This window comes from Alligator mississippiensis, chromosome 2 (assembly GCF_030867095.1).
Source record: "Alligator mississippiensis isolate rAllMis1 chromosome 2, rAllMis1, whole genome shotgun sequence".
Taxonomy (NCBI): Eukaryota; Metazoa; Chordata; order Crocodylia; family Alligatoridae; genus Alligator; species Alligator mississippiensis.
Genome location: NC_081825.1, coordinates 117,412,765 through 117,432,033, shown reverse-complemented (window position 1 = coordinate 117,432,033; position 19,269 = coordinate 117,412,765). Strand labels below are relative to the sequence as shown.

At 40.1% G+C, this 19,269-nt stretch overlaps 1 protein-coding gene across 1 annotated transcript in view; it reads right to left on the bottom strand.

Annotated features, from left to right (window-relative positions):
* Window positions 1-19,269, bottom strand: part of FAT4 (FAT atypical cadherin 4) — a 234,083-nt gene that overhangs the window by 105,660 nt on the left and 109,154 nt on the right. The window contains exon 2 of the mRNA XM_014596206.3: window positions 5,264-5,395. Coding sequence (XP_014451692.3) covers window positions 5,264-5,395 — 132 coding nt within the window. The remainder of the gene's footprint in view (window positions 1-5,263; window positions 5,396-19,269) is intronic.

Genomic DNA, 19,269 nt, shown 5'->3' with positions numbered 1-19,269 from the left:
GGGAGCAGGGGGAATCAAAGGCTTTTGTTTAAAAAATGTTAGGCAGAAGGCAGAAAGAGTGGCACCTTTGAGAATGACTGGTTCAGAGAGGCATAAGCTTCCATACTTTGGCAGATGCTATCACTTTTGCCTGATTTAAAAAATGATGACATGAAACCCTTCAAACTGAAAAAGGAAGACTTTAATTTGGAAAACATTGAAAAATATGCTTTAACTTTTTCAGAATTGTGTTTTGTTTCCTTCTCCTCCTCTCCCAGTACAAACAACTCAGTGAAATGAATGTGCATTTACATACTATTTTAGTGAAAATTGTTTGGGCAGAAAATGTTTGCTCGTGTCTATTGGGGCACTGGAATATCCTCTCATAATGCTTAGAGTGCTAGGATGGAGCCTGTGGCAGCTATGTGCATGCATTTCTGTAGGAAAACAACAAATTCCAGCAAACAGAGGAAACATTTATGGCCATTCAAAACTCTCTTCCCTAAAAAATGCAAATTAAATTAATTGAGACAAAATCTGACTTGCATTTAGTAACACAAGAACAGACAAAAGCTAAATGAACAGTGGCCTAGCATGCTTCATGCCAAACTTTTTCTCTAGCGACTGTTCAACAACCAAGGCTCAGTTAACTGATAAAATAAAATAACCATATACAGGTGCCTAGCTTTAAACAGCTGCATATAGCCTTTCAGTCCACAGGCAATCTGTATATTCAGGTGTACCTCATGCACATAACACATTTTCCTGTAATTGTACAGTTTAACTAAAACATTCACTGAAGATTTTAGATTTCCAACAGTGTCCACATTCTTTATTATTTATTCCATTAACTAGGTATTCCAGTTTTGACATAATGAGATCCAGCTAAAAAAGCAACTGCATTTGATATTCATCTAACTAAATTAGTAGCTTTATATAAATTAGGTGAAAGGCAAAGAGAATGAAAACATTAAAACCTATTAAACAAATCGTCTAATATATGGAAGTTTCCTGTCTGCACGCTGACCAAAAAAATTTAGCAGTAGGGTAGGAACTTTTGTAATTGTTAAAGCCATCTAATAACAATTAAATGGCATCCTTTTTTTAAAACATTGCAGTTACACTGATCTCAGTGGATTATTTTATATAAAGGCTAAACATAACAGTTTAACACATATAGAACATGCTTTTTTTTTAAAAGGAATCTTACATTGACCTTGGTTTTTAATCCCAAAGTTATATCTGCAAGTAAATGTGGGTGCCAGCACGCAACTAGCACTCATAAAATATGGAGGTAAAGCTATTTGTATATATATATAAATTACAGATAAAAAAGGAGCACAGTCAGATTCTCCACATTCAAAAAATGTATTGTAATAGAAATATTACCAAGGACTATCGCATAAATTAACTGCAGAGTAGAAAGGAAGCTAGTTGAAATTATTGCATTATCCATCAAAAATACCTAATAGAGGAATGTGAGACAAATTCTGAAACGCACATTGTTACCAATGTCAGGAATGCATCTTGCATTCTTCAGAAACATTTAAAATTACAGCTGTTAGAATGCGGAAATGAACTGCAAGTCCTGGGGGGACTGATTGTATCTAGAAGACAAGGGAAAGGCTTCCATGAATGTGATGTCTTTGGAACTGGCCATAGTAGCATAATAGTAAAAAAGGTGGAAGCCTACGCCATCAGATGTGTGCCTCTAAAAGTACGCACCTCTATTGATTATGTTATAAAAGACATTGAAAGCAGATTCAGCACTAACAAAGACCTATGCTGCTGTTATAAATACAATTTTTCTATCCACATTTGATTTACATGATGGGTTTTGATACACCAATTTACATACATACACATATACATATATATTCCTCAGAGCTGGAGGTGGCATGGTGTGGAGTGGCAGGGGATGGGGGAGTGCACAGGGCCGCACCCAGGGTGGGAGGAGGGGGTTAAGGGCCAGATGCGGGGAGGGGGGCAGCAGAGCAGCTGCAGGGGTGCTGCGTAGCAGCTCTCCATTCCCACCTGCTCCCCCCCCCTTCATTCATGATGGGCAATATGCTAACATATATATTAACATGCCACTCCCCCCCTCCCCCCCCCCTGTCTGGCCCCGTGGCCCCACCCCCAGCCCCAGCTGCTCCCAGTGCAGGCCTATAGGTCCTACCCCCCCCCTGTTGGCTCCACCCCATGCTGCCACTGGCCCGCAGGAACAGGAGGAAAGGGGAGCTTGCACACGTCGACAGCCACTGCCAACCACCGGCCTGCGTTGCTGCTGCTCTGCCTCCAGTCCCATGTGCTCCCCCAAGCCCAACTCCATGCACCTTCTCAGCCCCACCCCATGGCACCACTGCCTCCCAGGTGTGAGGGAGTAGGGAAAGCTGCCACTGCTGCAAGTCTAGCCGCATGCAACCACCTCCCCACCAGGCTCCCCTCCGTTCCTCCCAGCTGTTTTCAGGGCCCAGCAGTGGCACACTGCCACTGTGCCCCATCCTTCCTGCTTCCCTCCCCACCTCCTCCCCGCCACCTCCCCTTCTGTGCTGACTTTTGTCAGGGCCCAGTGGTGAGGCTGGAGCCTTGGGAAAGGAGGCCAGGCCAGTGCTGCACTGTCAGCACCCTGCACCACTGCTGACTCTAGGGAGCAGAGGCTCAGGTAGCACTGCTAGCTTCACCCCCCACTCTGTCCGCTTCATTGTCACTGTCATGGCGGAGCATTGCTGCCACCACCTCCTGCCTGGAATGCTCTTGGAGCACTCTGATTAGTTGTTTCAGACAACTGATCAGTGTGTGAATAAAGCATTATGGACAGACAGACAGACAGACAGACAGACAGACAGACAAAGGCATTATACAAGTGCGCGCACACACACACACGCACACACACACACACACTACAGATAGTTTTCCTTTCTACCATTTCTACTAAATCCATAGACACAAAAGTTTCATACTTGTAAAAGACACGTTAACAGAAAGAGAACACAATAAATATGAAAAAGGGAAAAAGAAAGGGGACTCATGCACATTTTTACCAATATGGGTTGTATTCCATTAGCAAATTTGACTATAGAAAAGTTTGATGAATTACTATAAAAATGGGCAGATGTCATTAAGCAGGAAAAGGGTTAATCAATATATTTATTTTAATACGTATGTAGTTTTTATTATTAATTTGACATTATAGTTTAGTATTAATATATGTGTAATACATTCCTACTATCATTATACCCTTTCCCACAGTCAACAGAAAGTCAAGCAAAGTGAACAAAACTCTGTGATTATTATTTTATAGGCTGATTTTCTAAGGAAAATGAATACATCAAATAACTCACTCATGAGTGTTAAGGTTGGAGTGATTCCGTAGCCATGCTTGTCTAGGAGTTATGTGAGAGGCAAGAATTTTTGTAGGTGATATCTTTTATTGGACCAGCTGCATGGTTGGGAGGTAAGACAAGCTTTCAAATCACCCACAATAATCCTTGCTTCTCATGTACAAACACATATATCTCACACTTACAACCAACCTTTAATATCCTTACTAAGTCACACATAGCCAACTGCTTACTATCAATTCCTTGGAATACTTTCATTAAATTCTTAATGAATACTGAGGTGTAATGTGTTGGTAGCACTAAAGCTAGGGACAGGCATTCAAAAAGCCTGAGCCTAAATTGATTCAATCTTTGCAGGTTAGTCTAACCTGGCTACGCTAAATCACTTTGTAGTTGTACAGATATCCCAGAAATGCAGGCACATGCCTGCAGTGGCTCGGACTAAAAGCCAGGGGGCACTAGAGCAGCTCTCACTTCCCTTCCACAGTGCTGAGCTGAGGGGGCATAGCCAGGCCCTGGCATGATGGTCTGATTAGGGAAGGGTTGCCCCCACTTCTGACCAGCCCAGCAGGGAACTGATAACACAGTGCTTATCACCCCGTTAAGAAAACAACAGAGGGACATTACCAGCTACCTGTTGATTCTGTCTTTATCTCATCTGCCACAGCATGTAGCCATCATGTGATCTGCTACCTAATGCTGAGAGGTGTCTGTGTCAGGCAAAGGGATTGGGGGAACCCCTGCTTAGCTGGGAGTGGGGAGCGGAGGAGGGGGGAGCAGGGGGAAACCAGTCAGGCACCTTCAGTCCTTGCCAGAGCTTCAGCCAGGGAGCAGAGGGGAGGGGCCAGCTCTGCTGTGGAGCAGAGTGCCCCGCCTAGCCCAAAGAGCATTCTGGGGGAGTCTGATTTAATTTAAACCAGCAAGAGGTCTGGGACAGATATTGCATAAACTGGTTTGTGCCAAATCAGTTAAGTCTGATACTACATTCAACCAGGTTTATCTCAAACTGGTTTCAGCTATTTTCAAACTGGTTTATGCGCACTGAACATCTGTTCTCTTACAGGTTTAAACCAGTTTCTGATCACTTAAACTGGTTTATGTGTAATGTCTGTTCCTAGCCCAAAGGCCTACAGATGGCAAAAAGAAACTGGATAGAAGTATCTAGATGAGGTCTGTGTTTTGTTTTGGTATTTTAATATGCTTTCTTTCCTTTTCTTTTTTGTTAAAGTAAAGTCCATAATGAAGAATATCCCTAATAGCATTATGAAATCATAGTGAAAGGACTGGGTTAAAACTTCTTTAGTTCTCTAAATACATGCTGTGTTATTTCTCACATGGGTTATATTGTAAATTTTTGGATTAGGCTTTAGACTTTGGACAACCCATTGTTCACAGTTGTCTGGATCATAAATTACGGTTTGAAGCACTTCCCAATCAATAAGTTATGACCTTAAACAGGAGTGAGCATGTCTAGGACTGACGTTATAGTTCAACTTGTGTGTCAGTTCCTCTCTGCAGACTTAAAAGATGCTAATTAATGCTGAAACAGAATGGAATTGTCTATGACCTCTACAACCACCAATTAAAAGTTGATGTGGGAACATCAACTCATTTCACACAAGCCAGTGAACAGCCTTCAGATGCTATTCACTTTGGCTCGCTATCATTTTTGTGCTTCTGACATATCAGTTACATGATTAAAACAGTTTTAGGTGATAATTATAGTAGAAATAATCTACTTCCTTCTTTGGGTAAAGTTCTTATTAAAAGAGTACAGAATCTGGTTTAAAAATGTGTTATCAAAATGTTTTGGTTTTTTTTTTGCAGGGGTTTGGGTTGTAGCTGTGTTGGTCTAAGGACATAGGCAGGCTAGGAACCTTGTTTCTTCTTTACCTTTCTCAACTGGTAAAAAATGTATTCTTCAATAAGAATCATTCTCTTACCTCATCAGCATCCATGGCTGTTAGTTGCATTATTTTAGATCCATCTCCTATATTTTCTTCTACAGTTAGATCAAGCATATCTGTAGGGAATACTGGTGGGTTGTCATTAATATCTTGAAGTGTTATTTCCACCTACAGGCAAGGAGAAAAAAGAAAACCCATAGGTACTGTATTTGTCAGACACTGATTACACATTAGTACTGCAAATCACCTAACCTTGAAAGAAATTGGATAGACTATGCTTAATGTAATGAATAAGTACATTCCCAAATAACAACAGCAACAAAAGAAAAGCCCCTAAGGACATTAAAATTCCATACTGTTATGAAACCCTCATAGAAAAACCTCTAACATAAATAAAGTTAATTTGACTTGTTGATAGCAACTGATTTAAAACGGTCTTAGTCTAGTTTATATTGGACAAGGTCCACTGATTGACTGTCATTGTAATCCCCAACATTGGCCCCAGGAGGACAGCTGCCAAGACCTGGGGCAGAAGATCATTCAAGCATTAAATGCTGCCTGACAAAGATGAGGTGGTGTAAAATTCTCTGAAATGTTTACTTCTTGGCAACTCTCAGTTCAGTAAAGCAGGGGAGGTGGGGAAACCCTTCCATTTTATAGTAAAGAACATTCTGTTTTCCCCTCTTTTTAAATTCTTTTATAACTGGAAACACAAATGTTCCTCGAGGAGCCCATTTTAACATCTAGTTGCCCTGCCTCTTCACATCTAAACAAATATTCTTTTCATATGTTCTGTTTATATACTTTACAAATATTAATGGTGGTGTCTGAGAGACCAGCCAGAGTTATTTATTCATTGTTCTACATAAGCAAGATTGTTTAGTTCTCACAGGCTTGCTGTTGCCAATTTGAAAGGCTTTCGGGCTGATTTTCACTGTTTGCTGGGTACTACATGCAATGTTCCGATGAAGAGGGAAAGAGAGGACACAGCTGTTTTAAATCCCCGCTAAAAGTAAAGGCTTCCCATAGGGCTCAAAAGATTAAGTGGTCACCAAAATCTGAAGACCACCATGAAACTACCAAGAAGACTGAGCCGTTGGAATAGTTTCATTTTTATTGTCCTTTAATAAACAGAGGAAAGTAGGCTGGTTAGCTAGGCAAAAAGAAGACCAAAGAGATGGATGACTTTTAAAAAGCAGATATTTAGATTGGCAGATAGAATAATAATTGTACTTCAATTCCTCCCTTCCAATTGTCCACAAGGGATTTCCCCACACTTGATTGAAAACATATGGCTTAGTTTGGACTGGGTATAATCAATGCAGACGTCTCTGGTGATTGGAGATTTACCGTCTGTGGTTTATTCTAACTAATTCTAGTCACTTATGACATTTTCCTTTTAGATTCTGGTATCACTTCACACAAAGGCACACACTGACAAAGTCAGTTTTATTTGAACATGAGAACAAGCACCTTAGTGACAGGGGTTTGGATCTGTTTATTTTTCAGGAAACAACTGTGCCACTTCACTGTGTGCTTTATCTCTACCTAACTGAAATCTGAATGTCACCTAATTTTAACAAGGCTTTCCTAACTCTGTTCATTTATACTTATTCAATCTACTCATCTTTTTTGCTGTTCTGCATCTCCTCCTTTGTGCCAATTCCAGCTCCCTACTTGTCTATTCTTTCCAAAACTGCATCAAGTTTTCTCACATGTCATTGTTTGTGCCTGGTATGTTCTCCATTTAATTTTTAGTCCTACCTAATCTTCTTCAAATCTGTCACTAAGCTTCTTTCTGACATGGTACATATAAGAAAACAGACATTTAAAAACCCAATGGATACTTGGGCAAGATCATACCTGTCAATAAATAACATGTGCATGCACATAAAAAAGCACGTCTTTGAATTTAAATATTTTATATTCTAACTGGAGAATTTATATATTTTCTAATCTTCCTTCTCCAAAATCTTCCTTCCTAACATCTCAAAGTTTCTATTTTTTGAGCTTAAGCACCAGTAAAGTGTAAATGTTAATGACTGATTATGTTAAGCTCAACTATATGAAAGACAGATGGTAGGATGGTAGCATTTTGGGGGATAATTGGGTGGCCTTGAAAATATGAACTGCTATAAATCAGGAAATACTATGACAGTAAGCAGCGGTATTATTTATTAAAACAATTGCCGCCACTAATTCCATATCTTCTATTTGTAAAAATGGACCAAATTCTTGGAAAGAGGACTCGGCATTTCTGGACTAGATTCTCAGCTTCTTGGTCTTCAGATCTAAAAGGACTATTAGTGACCTGGGTGATCTTTTCTCTGAAACAGGATAAATTCTTAGTGAAATAAGTGTTGTGCACTTGGTGGAGTGGAGGCAGCATGGGTTTAGGAAGTGGTTTATAGTCTAGAAGCTGCTGCCAGCACAGTTCTACATGACGCTGTTGGCATAAGGGGGCAAAGGCAGAGCTATACAGAGATTAGTTCTCCTCTGACATGTGTGGGAACAAAACTCCTTGCAGAATCCAAGGCTGTGTAATTTTTAAAGGCCACTCTCCTGGTTCCTTCTGTGTTGCTCCAATTGAAGGAAGAATCTCTTCCAGTTTGTTTTTCAGTTTGTTTGAAAGTCATGGAAGAAAGTTTTCTTCTCACCAAGGGAAGGAGCCTGATGTTGTTGGGGAGCCTATATGATTAAAGATGGCACAGACTACAAGTGCAGATTGGAAGTAGGTGGGGCCAGAGGAAAAATAAGAACTAAGTTCTGTAAGACGTTGTGTGCAGTGACTTCCATTTATGTCCATTATGAGGACACTTAACACCAAGTTTCCAAAAGGCATCATAACTTTCAGCATTTGCCTGGCTTCTAGATACCAGATCCAAAAGCAGAAAGCACAGCCTTGCATTAGACAGGTAGGCTTACAAAAAAAAAAAAAAAATGCAAGGGAAAGTTAGGCTATCTACAATGTGGCAGCATCATGCCCCAGCTGGGATTGCCCCAAGCATACCCCACCCAGTTCACCAGCTATCCTTGGAGCACCTCAAATTTCTTTAAAAAGTCATTTTCTTTACCAGTATCTGTTTGCTGTCAGAATTTATGTGCAGAGAAGTTTGTTAATGTACATTTGTTTATTACCACTGGTCTACTGATACTCTTTTATTCCATTAAGGAGATAACTGAATCATTCTGAATTATAAATGTTGCATGAGATTTACTTGTTGGGAGTGTAGATCAGTGGTTCTCAGCCACTTGCCAGAGTGCAAGATCCTTTGAAGGATGCCTCAGGAGGTGTGAAGAGATAAGCAGAAAACGGCAGGCTAAGGTTTTCCCTGCCTGGCTGCTCCTCTGTTGCACCCACTCCCTGGCTCCTCTGCAAGGAGATAAGCAGTGTAATAAATATATTTGCTTTTAAAATGGGGTGCTACTCAATTCATAAGTTATGGAGGGTTGCCTTGAGTCTAATGAGAGATGCCTCCAGTCTATAAAGGTCAAAAACCACTTGTGTAGCTCAGTTGCTAAAGCTGCCAGTGCTAAATCTCTTTTTATAGAAGATGAGCATTGATTTATTTAGGCCATATTTATTTTTTTGTATTTTACCAATGGTAGATAAATGTATCACAGGTTCACATAACTCAGCCTGGCTATATCCATGGCCAAATTAAAATCAGTGATCATAGTAGTTTGGATAGAGAAGGCTGACATTAACTATAATAAAGTGCATCTACAATGTAATAAACAATTACCATAATTAAACAGCCACGGGGATACATTTTCCAAGAATGAAACAGTCCAAGAGGTTCATTTCTAGAAGACTGCTGCAATACTGGGATAGTTAATTGCAAAATGGGAAAAAGACACAGGAAAAATGAAAGATAAAGGATTGTATATTTTTACCTGCCAATCAAGTCTTGGCCCTTGAACTGGTAAAGCTAAAGCTTGCTGTTGTTCTAGTAAAACTATTAGATTTCAGCAGCTAGAGTTTCAAGGTACAGCAGCTGTGCAGCTCTGAAATTTATTTGTTAATACTATGTGTTTCATGCACAGCTAATGTTTCAGCTACAGGTGACATATCCAGAAACCAGCTTCACAATGAGCAATTGTTCTTTGTAAAAATTATATGGAAATATCTTGTCAATTTTGGGTTCTTTCTGAGTAACAACTTGGTACTACTGAAAGTAATTTCTAATCTCAGTATTGCTATAACTTACCCAAAGTAGAGCAGCCAGTATGTGGAAACAAATATGGCTATGATTATGGTGTACCAAGTCAGTTGTAAAAATAAATCAGATCACTGGCATTCAGGATGATTAAAGAAGAGTAACATTAATAGGTGACTGTATCTTATCATCACTATTCAGTACAAATAAACAAAGCATCCATTTACATACTGAAGCTCCACTTAAAATATGGGAACAGAACTACTCCACAAGGAAAAATAAGAGAGAGAACAATAAAAACAGATGGAGACTACAAAAATGTTAGAAATATTTATAACAGCTTTTATTTTTCATTTGCATTTTACCTGAGCTGAATTAGTCTCATCATTTTTTACAGTCACAGTTTGAACCAGAAGATAGTTTAATAAAAATACCAAAGCCTTGCACTAAAGTATTCACTAGGCAACAGGTGGGAAATAAAAAAATTAATAAAATGCCTACACCAGCATATATGTCTACCCTACTAACTACCTTTCCTTTTCTTACCTGCTCCCCACTTCTAACTTGGGGAAAATGATCTCCCATGTGTCTTAATTGACCTTTCAGGTTCCTCCTTTTTTTAAAAAATGACCACTTATTATTAACTAAATAAAATTCAGGAATCCTCAAGTGAAAAATCTTGAAGTCCACGTATTCCATAGGCTTGAATGGGAGCCTCAAACCCTGTACACCTCAGCTTTTCATTTATATAAACATTTGAGAATAGTGTACAAGAAATACAAGACAGAACTATGACACTGGAACCAAAACGTACTGCCACCCTTGACAGTACTCTGAACAAGTGTATTGTAGATAAAAATTAACAAATCAGACAGATTACTCTGTCTTTCTAAACAGTGCAGCGCAGAAATGCAAAGATGTCCTTCTCAAATTGCTGCTAATTCAGTATCTTCACAGTTTATGAAAACAATAAATAAGGCCTGCTTCTTTATTATGCCATATTTCTGCCCCCTAAAGCAATGCCATATATTGAGATTCTACAAGCTGTCACGTAAACGTCTTTTTTTTGTCCTATTTCACTCCCATTGAACTCATATAAATAGAGGCTGAAGAATTAAGAAACATTTACTTTAGAGAAGAACACTCAAAAGCCCATTAACAAAATTACTTAATTAAAAGCCACCACAAGGTATTTTCTATATACTTCCAATGCATAAATTTCTCACTGCCAAGGGTTGGTAACATTCTAACACTAATAAAACAACCCTGTCCCTACAGCAGAAGGTTCATCCATCTTCAGCAATCTCTTTGTCCCTCTGACTGCTGTGACAGTCTATGGTCTTGAAAGTACGAGGGTTATTTACTACCCAAATTAATCTCCTGATTTTTTTCCCTTTAAACAAATTTACAGCATATTATACCTTGGGGGAAATAGGTAGGCAAAATACAAATATATGAGGTCTTTTCTCCATTCTAACAAGTTTTAGTGAAAATGTCAACTCTAATGGTTAAAAATAAAGATCACAGATGATATTAACCTAACAAAATGAAATGTATCCAATTTATATACATAATCTACACGCAATTAACCTATTCATACACTCACTTAAAATAAAATAATCCTCTGAAAAAAGGAACAGCAAATGTATAGAACTACTCTGCACTCAGTTAACCCATAACTACACCAATTTACAATAATTAACTGACTGATTAATCAGTTCCTGATTGCATTGATTGGTTATTTTGCTATAAAACTAATGCTTTTGCTGAATTACATACCCAGCATAAAATGGGTTAATGTTAGGGGTGCACTGATAAAGATTTTCTTGGCCAATACCGATAGCCAATGATTAACCAACCATATCAGCCAATGCTGATCTGATAACCAATATTTAATAATACTGCAAGGCATTTTAAACTACTGACCCAAATAAACCTCTTGTTTTTGTTTGTTTTGCATTTATAACACACACGCACCTGCCGGCTCTGGCCTTCAATGAAAACTTGGAAACTAAATTGTCACAAAAATGTTGAGTTAGCTCAAGTGGTAATAGCTGGAGTACAACACAGAAACATGAAAAAATGTCCATCCATCATGTACATGCATGTGTTCAATTGGAGTCCTATGGACAGAAAGTGGCATAAGAAGAAGAAAGGAACTCTCAGATGTTGTATATGTCCGATATTTCTTCCAACACTACAGTTACTTTATTAAAAATCGAAGTAAAGAGTCACCTGTGGAAAGGCAACTGATTTTCTTTATTTATATATTGTTGCATCTTGCTGTATTTTTTACATTTGCTGTGATATTCTTTGAAAGTGTCTAGAGATACCATCTAATCCAAAATCAGTATATTGTGTACTGCTGAAAATTAATACCAGAGCACTCATTTGACAAATTTCAGAATGTCAAAAGTGGGGTCCTCCAGGGATCTGTGCAATCCCAATTGTGGCCCCAATTTTGTTCAATATTTTCCATCAATGATCTGGAAATGGGAGTGCAAAGTGAAGTCATCAAGTTTGCAGATGATGACAAGTGATTCTGGGTAACCAAAATAGCTAGCTGACAGAGAAGAGCTGCAGGAAGATCTCAGTAAGCTGAGTAGGCAAAAATGGCAGATGAACACAAGTGTTGACAAATGCAAGATAATTCACATGGGCTAACATAACCTCACCTACATGTACACAATGCTGGGTTCTGAACTAGCTGTTATGGTTAAGAAAAGATATCTTAAGGGTTACTGTAGACAGTTATCTAAAATATTCAGAGCAATAAGCTCAATGAAGAATGCCAACATAATTTGGGCATCATTAAGAAAGGAACTAAAAACAAAATGGAGAACATCATCATGCCATTATATAAATCCATGGTGTGCCCAAATCTTGAATAGGGCATGCAGCTCTGGTTTCCACATCTGCAAAAGGATGTAGTAGAGTTGGAAAAGGTACAGAGAGGGACAACCAAAATGACAGGGGTATGGAGCAGTTCCCATACAAGGAGAGACTAGAAAGGCTAGGATCCTCAGTTTTGAAAGGAAGAGTCTGAGGAGGGATATGATACAGGTCTGTGAAATCATGATGGGTGTGGTCAAAGTGAACAGGGAACTGTTGTTTACCAAGTCCCAAACAACTAGAACTAGGGGGCACCCACTGAAACTAATAGGAGACGGATTTAAAACTAACAAGAGAAATGTTATTTAGGCAATGTGTAGTTAATTTGTGGAATTCATTGCCACGGGAAGTGGTGGAGGCAGATAGCATAGCCAGGTCCAAAAAAGGGGCTAGACCAGGAGCGAGCAAAATATGACCCACAGGCCATCTGGCCCCAACAAGTGATTTTGTCCAGGCCATGGATGTCCTTCAACCCTGCCCAGCACAGGTGCAGGGGAGAAGCTTGGGCCATGGCACGTGCAGCCGGTCCCACCACCTCTGGGTGCACAGCAGGGCTGGGGTAGTGCAGCAGCTGAACTCACCTGTGGCCAGCAGGGTGGATGGGGATGGGGCCATGGGCCAGTGGGGAGTGGCATCCGGAAGCAGCCACTCCCCAACCCACCCGGTCCCATCCCATCTATCTAGCTATGCACTTGCCCACATGGGGGTAATAAATATAGGTAGATAATTCTAAATATATTTGGTTCACTGCTTTCCTTCTAAAGCACTCCTGCTAGTTTCAATGACAGGAAACTGGACTGACCACTAGTCTGACCTAGTATGGCACTTTTTATGTTTACCCTGAGATCTTATTTTCATTCTGATGATGGAAAATTCAAGGAGCTCCTCAACAGGAGATAGTTTTGGCTTGTAGCCTGAACTTTTTTTCATGAGAAAGACAAATGGTTATATTAATTCCTTATCTTTGTAAAACACCTAAATAAGAAAACAATAAAAAAAGTAATTTCAGCCCCAGTACATTGATGCATCCTACAACAGAATTAGCCAGGACTATTTATTCCTCTTTATACTTGTAGAAAACTTTACTGGTATGCTTCACCCACTGAATATTCACATGAGTGAAGTTATGCACGTTACATGTTTGCAGGATCAGTGCTTTACTTCCACTGTGAAGTCACAAAAGCAACAATGACACGTGGAAAAAACTGCACTTTTCCACAGCAAATGGAAACCTGGATCCCTAGTAAACACACATGCCATTACAGCAAACTGGGAAATGCAGTTCTATAAACAAAATCCCAGACATTTGTTCATATTTAAAAAAAACGCCGAGATGGAGATCGGAGAACCCAAAAAGAGAACATCTTTGGGAAAACCCAGATGTATGGTAACCCCACCTTTAGATATGCCTAACTTTCTCCTTTGACTGCACAGAAAACACAGGAACCTATACCTATTAAGAGTCAGCGTTTTGGGATAAATTGTTAAACTACACTTCCTGTTGCCAAGAGAATGAAAGGTAATTTCTGGGCATTTTGCTTTTACAAAATTGCATTCCCAACCTATGATCATTACTCCTTAACATTTTAATGATATAATTCAACTCGTTTTGTCAACATAATGCATCTCCCCCATGAAATAAAGTGGAAGAATATTATATCTCATATGACTCAACACATTTTTAATACACTCTTGTGCAGATTTTACTCTTAACTGTAGTATTTTGGATTTTAGATAGGTCTTTCTTTAATTTTCTTAAATTTTTTTTTGAGATTTTGAAATAAAAAACAATATTTTAAGGCATTTATTGACATTCTAAATGTTACCTCATTTGTAAAAAGTAACATTAAAAAAAAACACACCCAAAGAACACATTGATTTTGCAAACCCAAATATTTTACTGACATTCAATCATAACAATTAGATGTAGGTTTGCTTTCATTGTTATGTAACAGTTAAAAAGAAAACTAGGCACTTTTTGTGCTTTTAAATCATCTCTACTCTAACCAATAATAATGTTAATGTTGCAAAAAGGAGGTGCCATAATTTGTTTCTTTTCTTTTCTTTCTTTAGGTGACCTCTGGGAATTACTCTGCCTGAAGTCTGGATTAAATGTTTCACTGTATCCACAACACTTCATCATGTTGCATAGCCAAAATCTATTATGGTCTGCAAGTGACTCATACTTTAGCTATGAGAAGGCCATAATACAGAACATTTTACATAAAAATGCCAAAAAGGTTGGTAATTTAATCTTGATTCCAAGTAGGTATGCAAGGTCTTTGACTTCAGCATATGTTCACTTATGCAGACAATAAGGCGTTGTCTGGAAATGTGTTACCTACTGTGGTTACATTCAACTTTTTGAGACATGAAGAGATTGTCCAGATGATACCAACAAATCAAAGAATAGGTATGTTGTTATGAGAGATCAGCAAGTGCTATTTTTAATGCAGACTTATAATACAATTTAGTTGTTTATGCTCTGAATACATTAGTTCTTAGATAAAGTGCCCATTAAAATCAATGGCATATGAATATAAATTTTTAGACAGTAAATAAATGCGTCTAATAAACATCTCTAAGATCATGAAAACAAATGCATAAACATTGCAGTATATACAGATATTATTTGTACCACATAATCCTAGCATGCAACCATAAATAATGTTAGAAGACAACAAAAATCTATTCTGGTATGTTGGTGAATGAAATAAACACTTGATAATTCCTAGTCTGAAATCCCAAAGATTCACAAACTGCTTCCCAAATTTACTTGCCTGATTTAAACCAACTCCTTTACATGTTGGATACTCTGTCAAATCAATTCATGCAAAGATTTATTGCGATGTTGTGTTACGTACCCTAGGGCATAGAGGAGGGAAGGGTCAAATACTCAGATCGAGGCACCATTTCAGCTTCGTTATAGAAAGGGCAAGTAAAAGCAAGCCATTATGGCTCTGTTTCAATTACTAATTATCTATTACTCATGCATGTAACATGTATGCAGCCATGGCTGACTATTTCTCAAACAAAGGAGATTACTTCTATTAATCCTAAACCACAAAATGTCTCCTAGCAGTCAACAGCATGTGTTCCTGGGACTAAAATGTGTTCCTTACCAGCAAAGAAATATGTATGCACAACAAGCAAGCCTAGGGACTTGCCAGGCTTGCAAGAACAGCTAATAGTGAAGACAAGATGCAGTTAGCTGAATTCTTGATACTGAAACGATTTTGAAAGCTCCCTAGCATGCAGTGATATAAGAAAGAGTTGGGCTTTGTGAGCTTACTCTGCTGTTTGAAAACTTAGAACTAAAGAAGCAAAGCAAGTCATGTTGCCATTTCAGCTTTTCATGAAATCAATAATGTTTAAAATAATTGTTTAAGTGCCATAAAATTTATTGCTTTTCTTTCTTTCTTTTTTTTTTTTGAAAGCCTAGGCTCAGATATAACTGAAGAATTAGGACTGAGTTCAAGAATGTAATAGTTAAACCTTGAGAAATTTAAATTCGGATGCTGCAGCTTTCTTAAAAATATAAAGCAACACAAGTACAACAGTATAGATCAGAGCACGACACATGAAGCCATTTTGCTTGGCATGCCATAACTGGCCCCAGCTAAGAGTAGGCCCCTGCCACCAGACACCAAGCCCACCAGGGATGCTTGCAGTAGGTGACGGGGGAGGCTGCAAGCCCTGCTGAGAGTAGCCTAGGTTCCATGGCCAGGGACTGGGCCAAAGCCCGGGCTGCTTGCAGGGAGACAGTTGCCAAGGTCAGAGATTGGACAGAGACTTATTTTCTGCACCTGACAGTCAACACAACTGGAAAGGGAGGCTGTGGCAGGTATAGAATAGGTCACTTGTTATCTGGAGCAAAGAGAAGCTTAAAATGTACTGCAACTCTTGAAAGATGAAGAGGATTTTCTAGTGACATGATGCATTAGTATAGCTTGTAAAGCAAGTTAAAGTTTAGTGTAACTAGGGCAGGGAGAGTCAGGCCAACTATTGAGCGGTCTCCAGAACCACTCTCCACCCCACCCCAAGAAGCTTTGCATTGGCACATTCAGCCCTACACTGCTGCTGCACAGCACTGCACCCAGCAGTATCTTGTTATGCCTCTAACTTACATCAATCAGTCAGAGACAGTTTGGGTCTGTATGGCAAAACCTATCATAAAATCAAACTGGAGTTGCCCCAACCCTGGAGCACCCACACAGAGAACTCCTCTCACACTGCCTCCAGATATACTGGCTATGCAGAGAGAGGGATTGTCTTAGTAGCTGCTCAGCAGCTACATGTACAGGAGAACTGAGGTGTGATGCTGCTTCTTTCAGACTCTTCTCCAGGCTCTTCTGTGGTATCTCAGGGTCTAACGCTGGAAACAGATGTTAACTTTGCGCTACCATAAAAAGTTGTATGGTGGCACAAAGGCCAAGCAAACAAATGCCAAAGCCCTTCTTGGCAAGGGATAGACATTCAAAAAGCCTGAGCCTGAATTGAATCAATCTTTGCAGGTTAATCTAGCCTGGCTAGGTGGAACTGGTTTGTAACTGGACAGACATTCTCTCTGAACTGAGGAAATTCAGGCACATGTCTGCAGTGGCTCAAGCTAGAAGCCAGGGGGCACTACAGCAGCCCTCCCTTCCCTTCCACAATGCTAAGCTGAGGGGGAGTGTGGCCAGGCCCTAGTGGTACGCTCTGACTAGGGAGGGGTGTAAACCCCCATCCTGCCTGCACTATCCCAGGAGGAGGATTCCTGGGAAGGAGGGATCCCTGCTTCAGCAGCAAAGAATGAGGGGGGTTAGGGCAGGCGGAAGCCAGGCAGACCCTGCTGTGTCTGCAGTCTGTACTGAGCTCCAGCCAGGGAGCAGAGGGGAGGGGCCAGCTCTTCTGTGGAGCAGAGAGCCCCACCCAGCCCAGAGAGAATGCTAGGATGCTGGGGGTGTCTGGTTTATCTTAAACCAGCAAGAAGTCTGGGACAGACATTGCATAAACCAGTTTGACCCAAATCAGTTAAGTCTGATACTACATTCAACCAGGTTTACCCCAAACCAGTTTCAGCCATTTTCAAACTGGTTTATGAGTACTGAACATCTGTTCTGTTACAGGTTTAAGCCAGTTTCTGATCAATTATACTGGTTTGTGTGTAATGTCTGTCCTTAGCCCTTGAGCTACAACTGCCCGAAGTTGTGGCGGTGACAGTCAGTGATATAAATTTGGGCCGTTTTTTTGTTTTTTGCAGTGGCTATTCGTTTGATTTATGGTGGGAGAGCACGTGCAGCCCAGAGGATGCAGAAGCAGGCATTCCCCTTCCAGGGTGTATATGATTGGGTCCCAACAGCCCCACTGCTTCCTCCCCAGGGTTCCATTTGGCAGAAGCACACTCCAGGAATCCACTGGCAGGGGTTTCCCCAAGTGCAAGTATCACACTACTATGCCCTGACTCAGAGTGTACCTCTGCAAATGGGGGAATGCCAAGTTCCCCAGCTGAAGATGTGTGATCCCAAGAATTCCCGAATAGCGGATTCTTCAGGAGCGTATATCATGCTGCTGCACCACAGTTCAGGGAACATGTCTGCAAATGCAGAATCCCAGGGGCTCCCCCATTTGCAGTGAAGCACCCCAAGTTCTGGCACAACAATGCAGTGCCAAAACTCGAACTAGGGCCTTGAATCTCTGTGCCTGGGGAATCCCTGACTGGGAGATTCCTGGGACAGAAGCCAGCAAGCAAGAAACCTGGGTTTCCTCAGGTTCCAACCCCTGAAACTCAGGATCATCAGGAGGCCCAAACCTGCTAGACAATTGGCAACATCCAAAGAAGTGTATCCCAGCACAACTGATGCTGTAATAAAAACATCACCTGATTTTATCCTAAGGCAGTATCTGTACTCCCTGAATGCTGAGAACAAAGGTTGTAATTCTACCTGGTGTTTCGATGGACCACGACAAGGAAGAAACCCTAACTTGCCCATCCTTACAGAATCTGACCCTCAATATAAAGATATGTTCTTGAAGGACACGTCATTCACCTAAATAAAAGGTGGGGATTTTCTTATAGACATGTACTTACTGTCCTGCAGCTAACATTACCTCCAGTCCAAAAAAACCTGTTTTAATCACCTGCCAAACTGATACAAACACTTGGAATATGCTTTCTTACAGGATCATTTTGGGATCTAGTACTAACACTTTATACATTTGGTAACCATCTATTTTATCGTTTCTATTTAATTGAATGAGGTATATGGATATTTAATAATGAATGGATTGCACATTGCAGTCCATGCCAATAAAACTGCTTACATTTCAAGGATGGAATTGTTACATCTCTAAATTGAATAAATCATCAAATTGAGTTTACTGTTATGATTTCACAACAAATAATTCTGAGAAAGGATCATGCACTGGAACAGTAGGCAGTCAAAGTTGACCACAATAGGATGAAGGCACTCTGGCAAGAGTCAGAAGGTGTGATAGAAAATGTATTGCCATGGTAATTTAAGAGAACTTGGACTTTGTCTTGTGGTGAGGGGGAATTAATGATCATGGTCTAGATGCTGCATGATGTCAGTGTTGCTACTGTGGATTCACACTGGTGTAACTGAATGTAAAGCACAGAGGAGAACAGGGGTGGGGCAATTATTTCAGGTGGAGGGCCACTTACCGAGTTTTGGCAAGCCATTGAGGGCCACATAACAGCCGGCCAGGGGCAGATAAGTATTAAATTTTCTAAATTTTTAGGGCCCCGCAGGCCAGATAGAATGGCCTGGTGGACCATATTTGGCCTGCGGGCCACATTTTACCCACTGCTGATGTAGAAGGACCAGGGAAGGTGATAAGAAGGGGAAGTGGAAAAGTCTGCTACAATAGGAATGACTATATAACAAGAAGGGGACCGTGGGTGAAAGGGAAGGCTGAAGTGGTATGATAATAAGTAGTGTGAGAGAATAAGTGACAACATGAGGAAGTTCAAGTGTGGAGAGAAGAAAA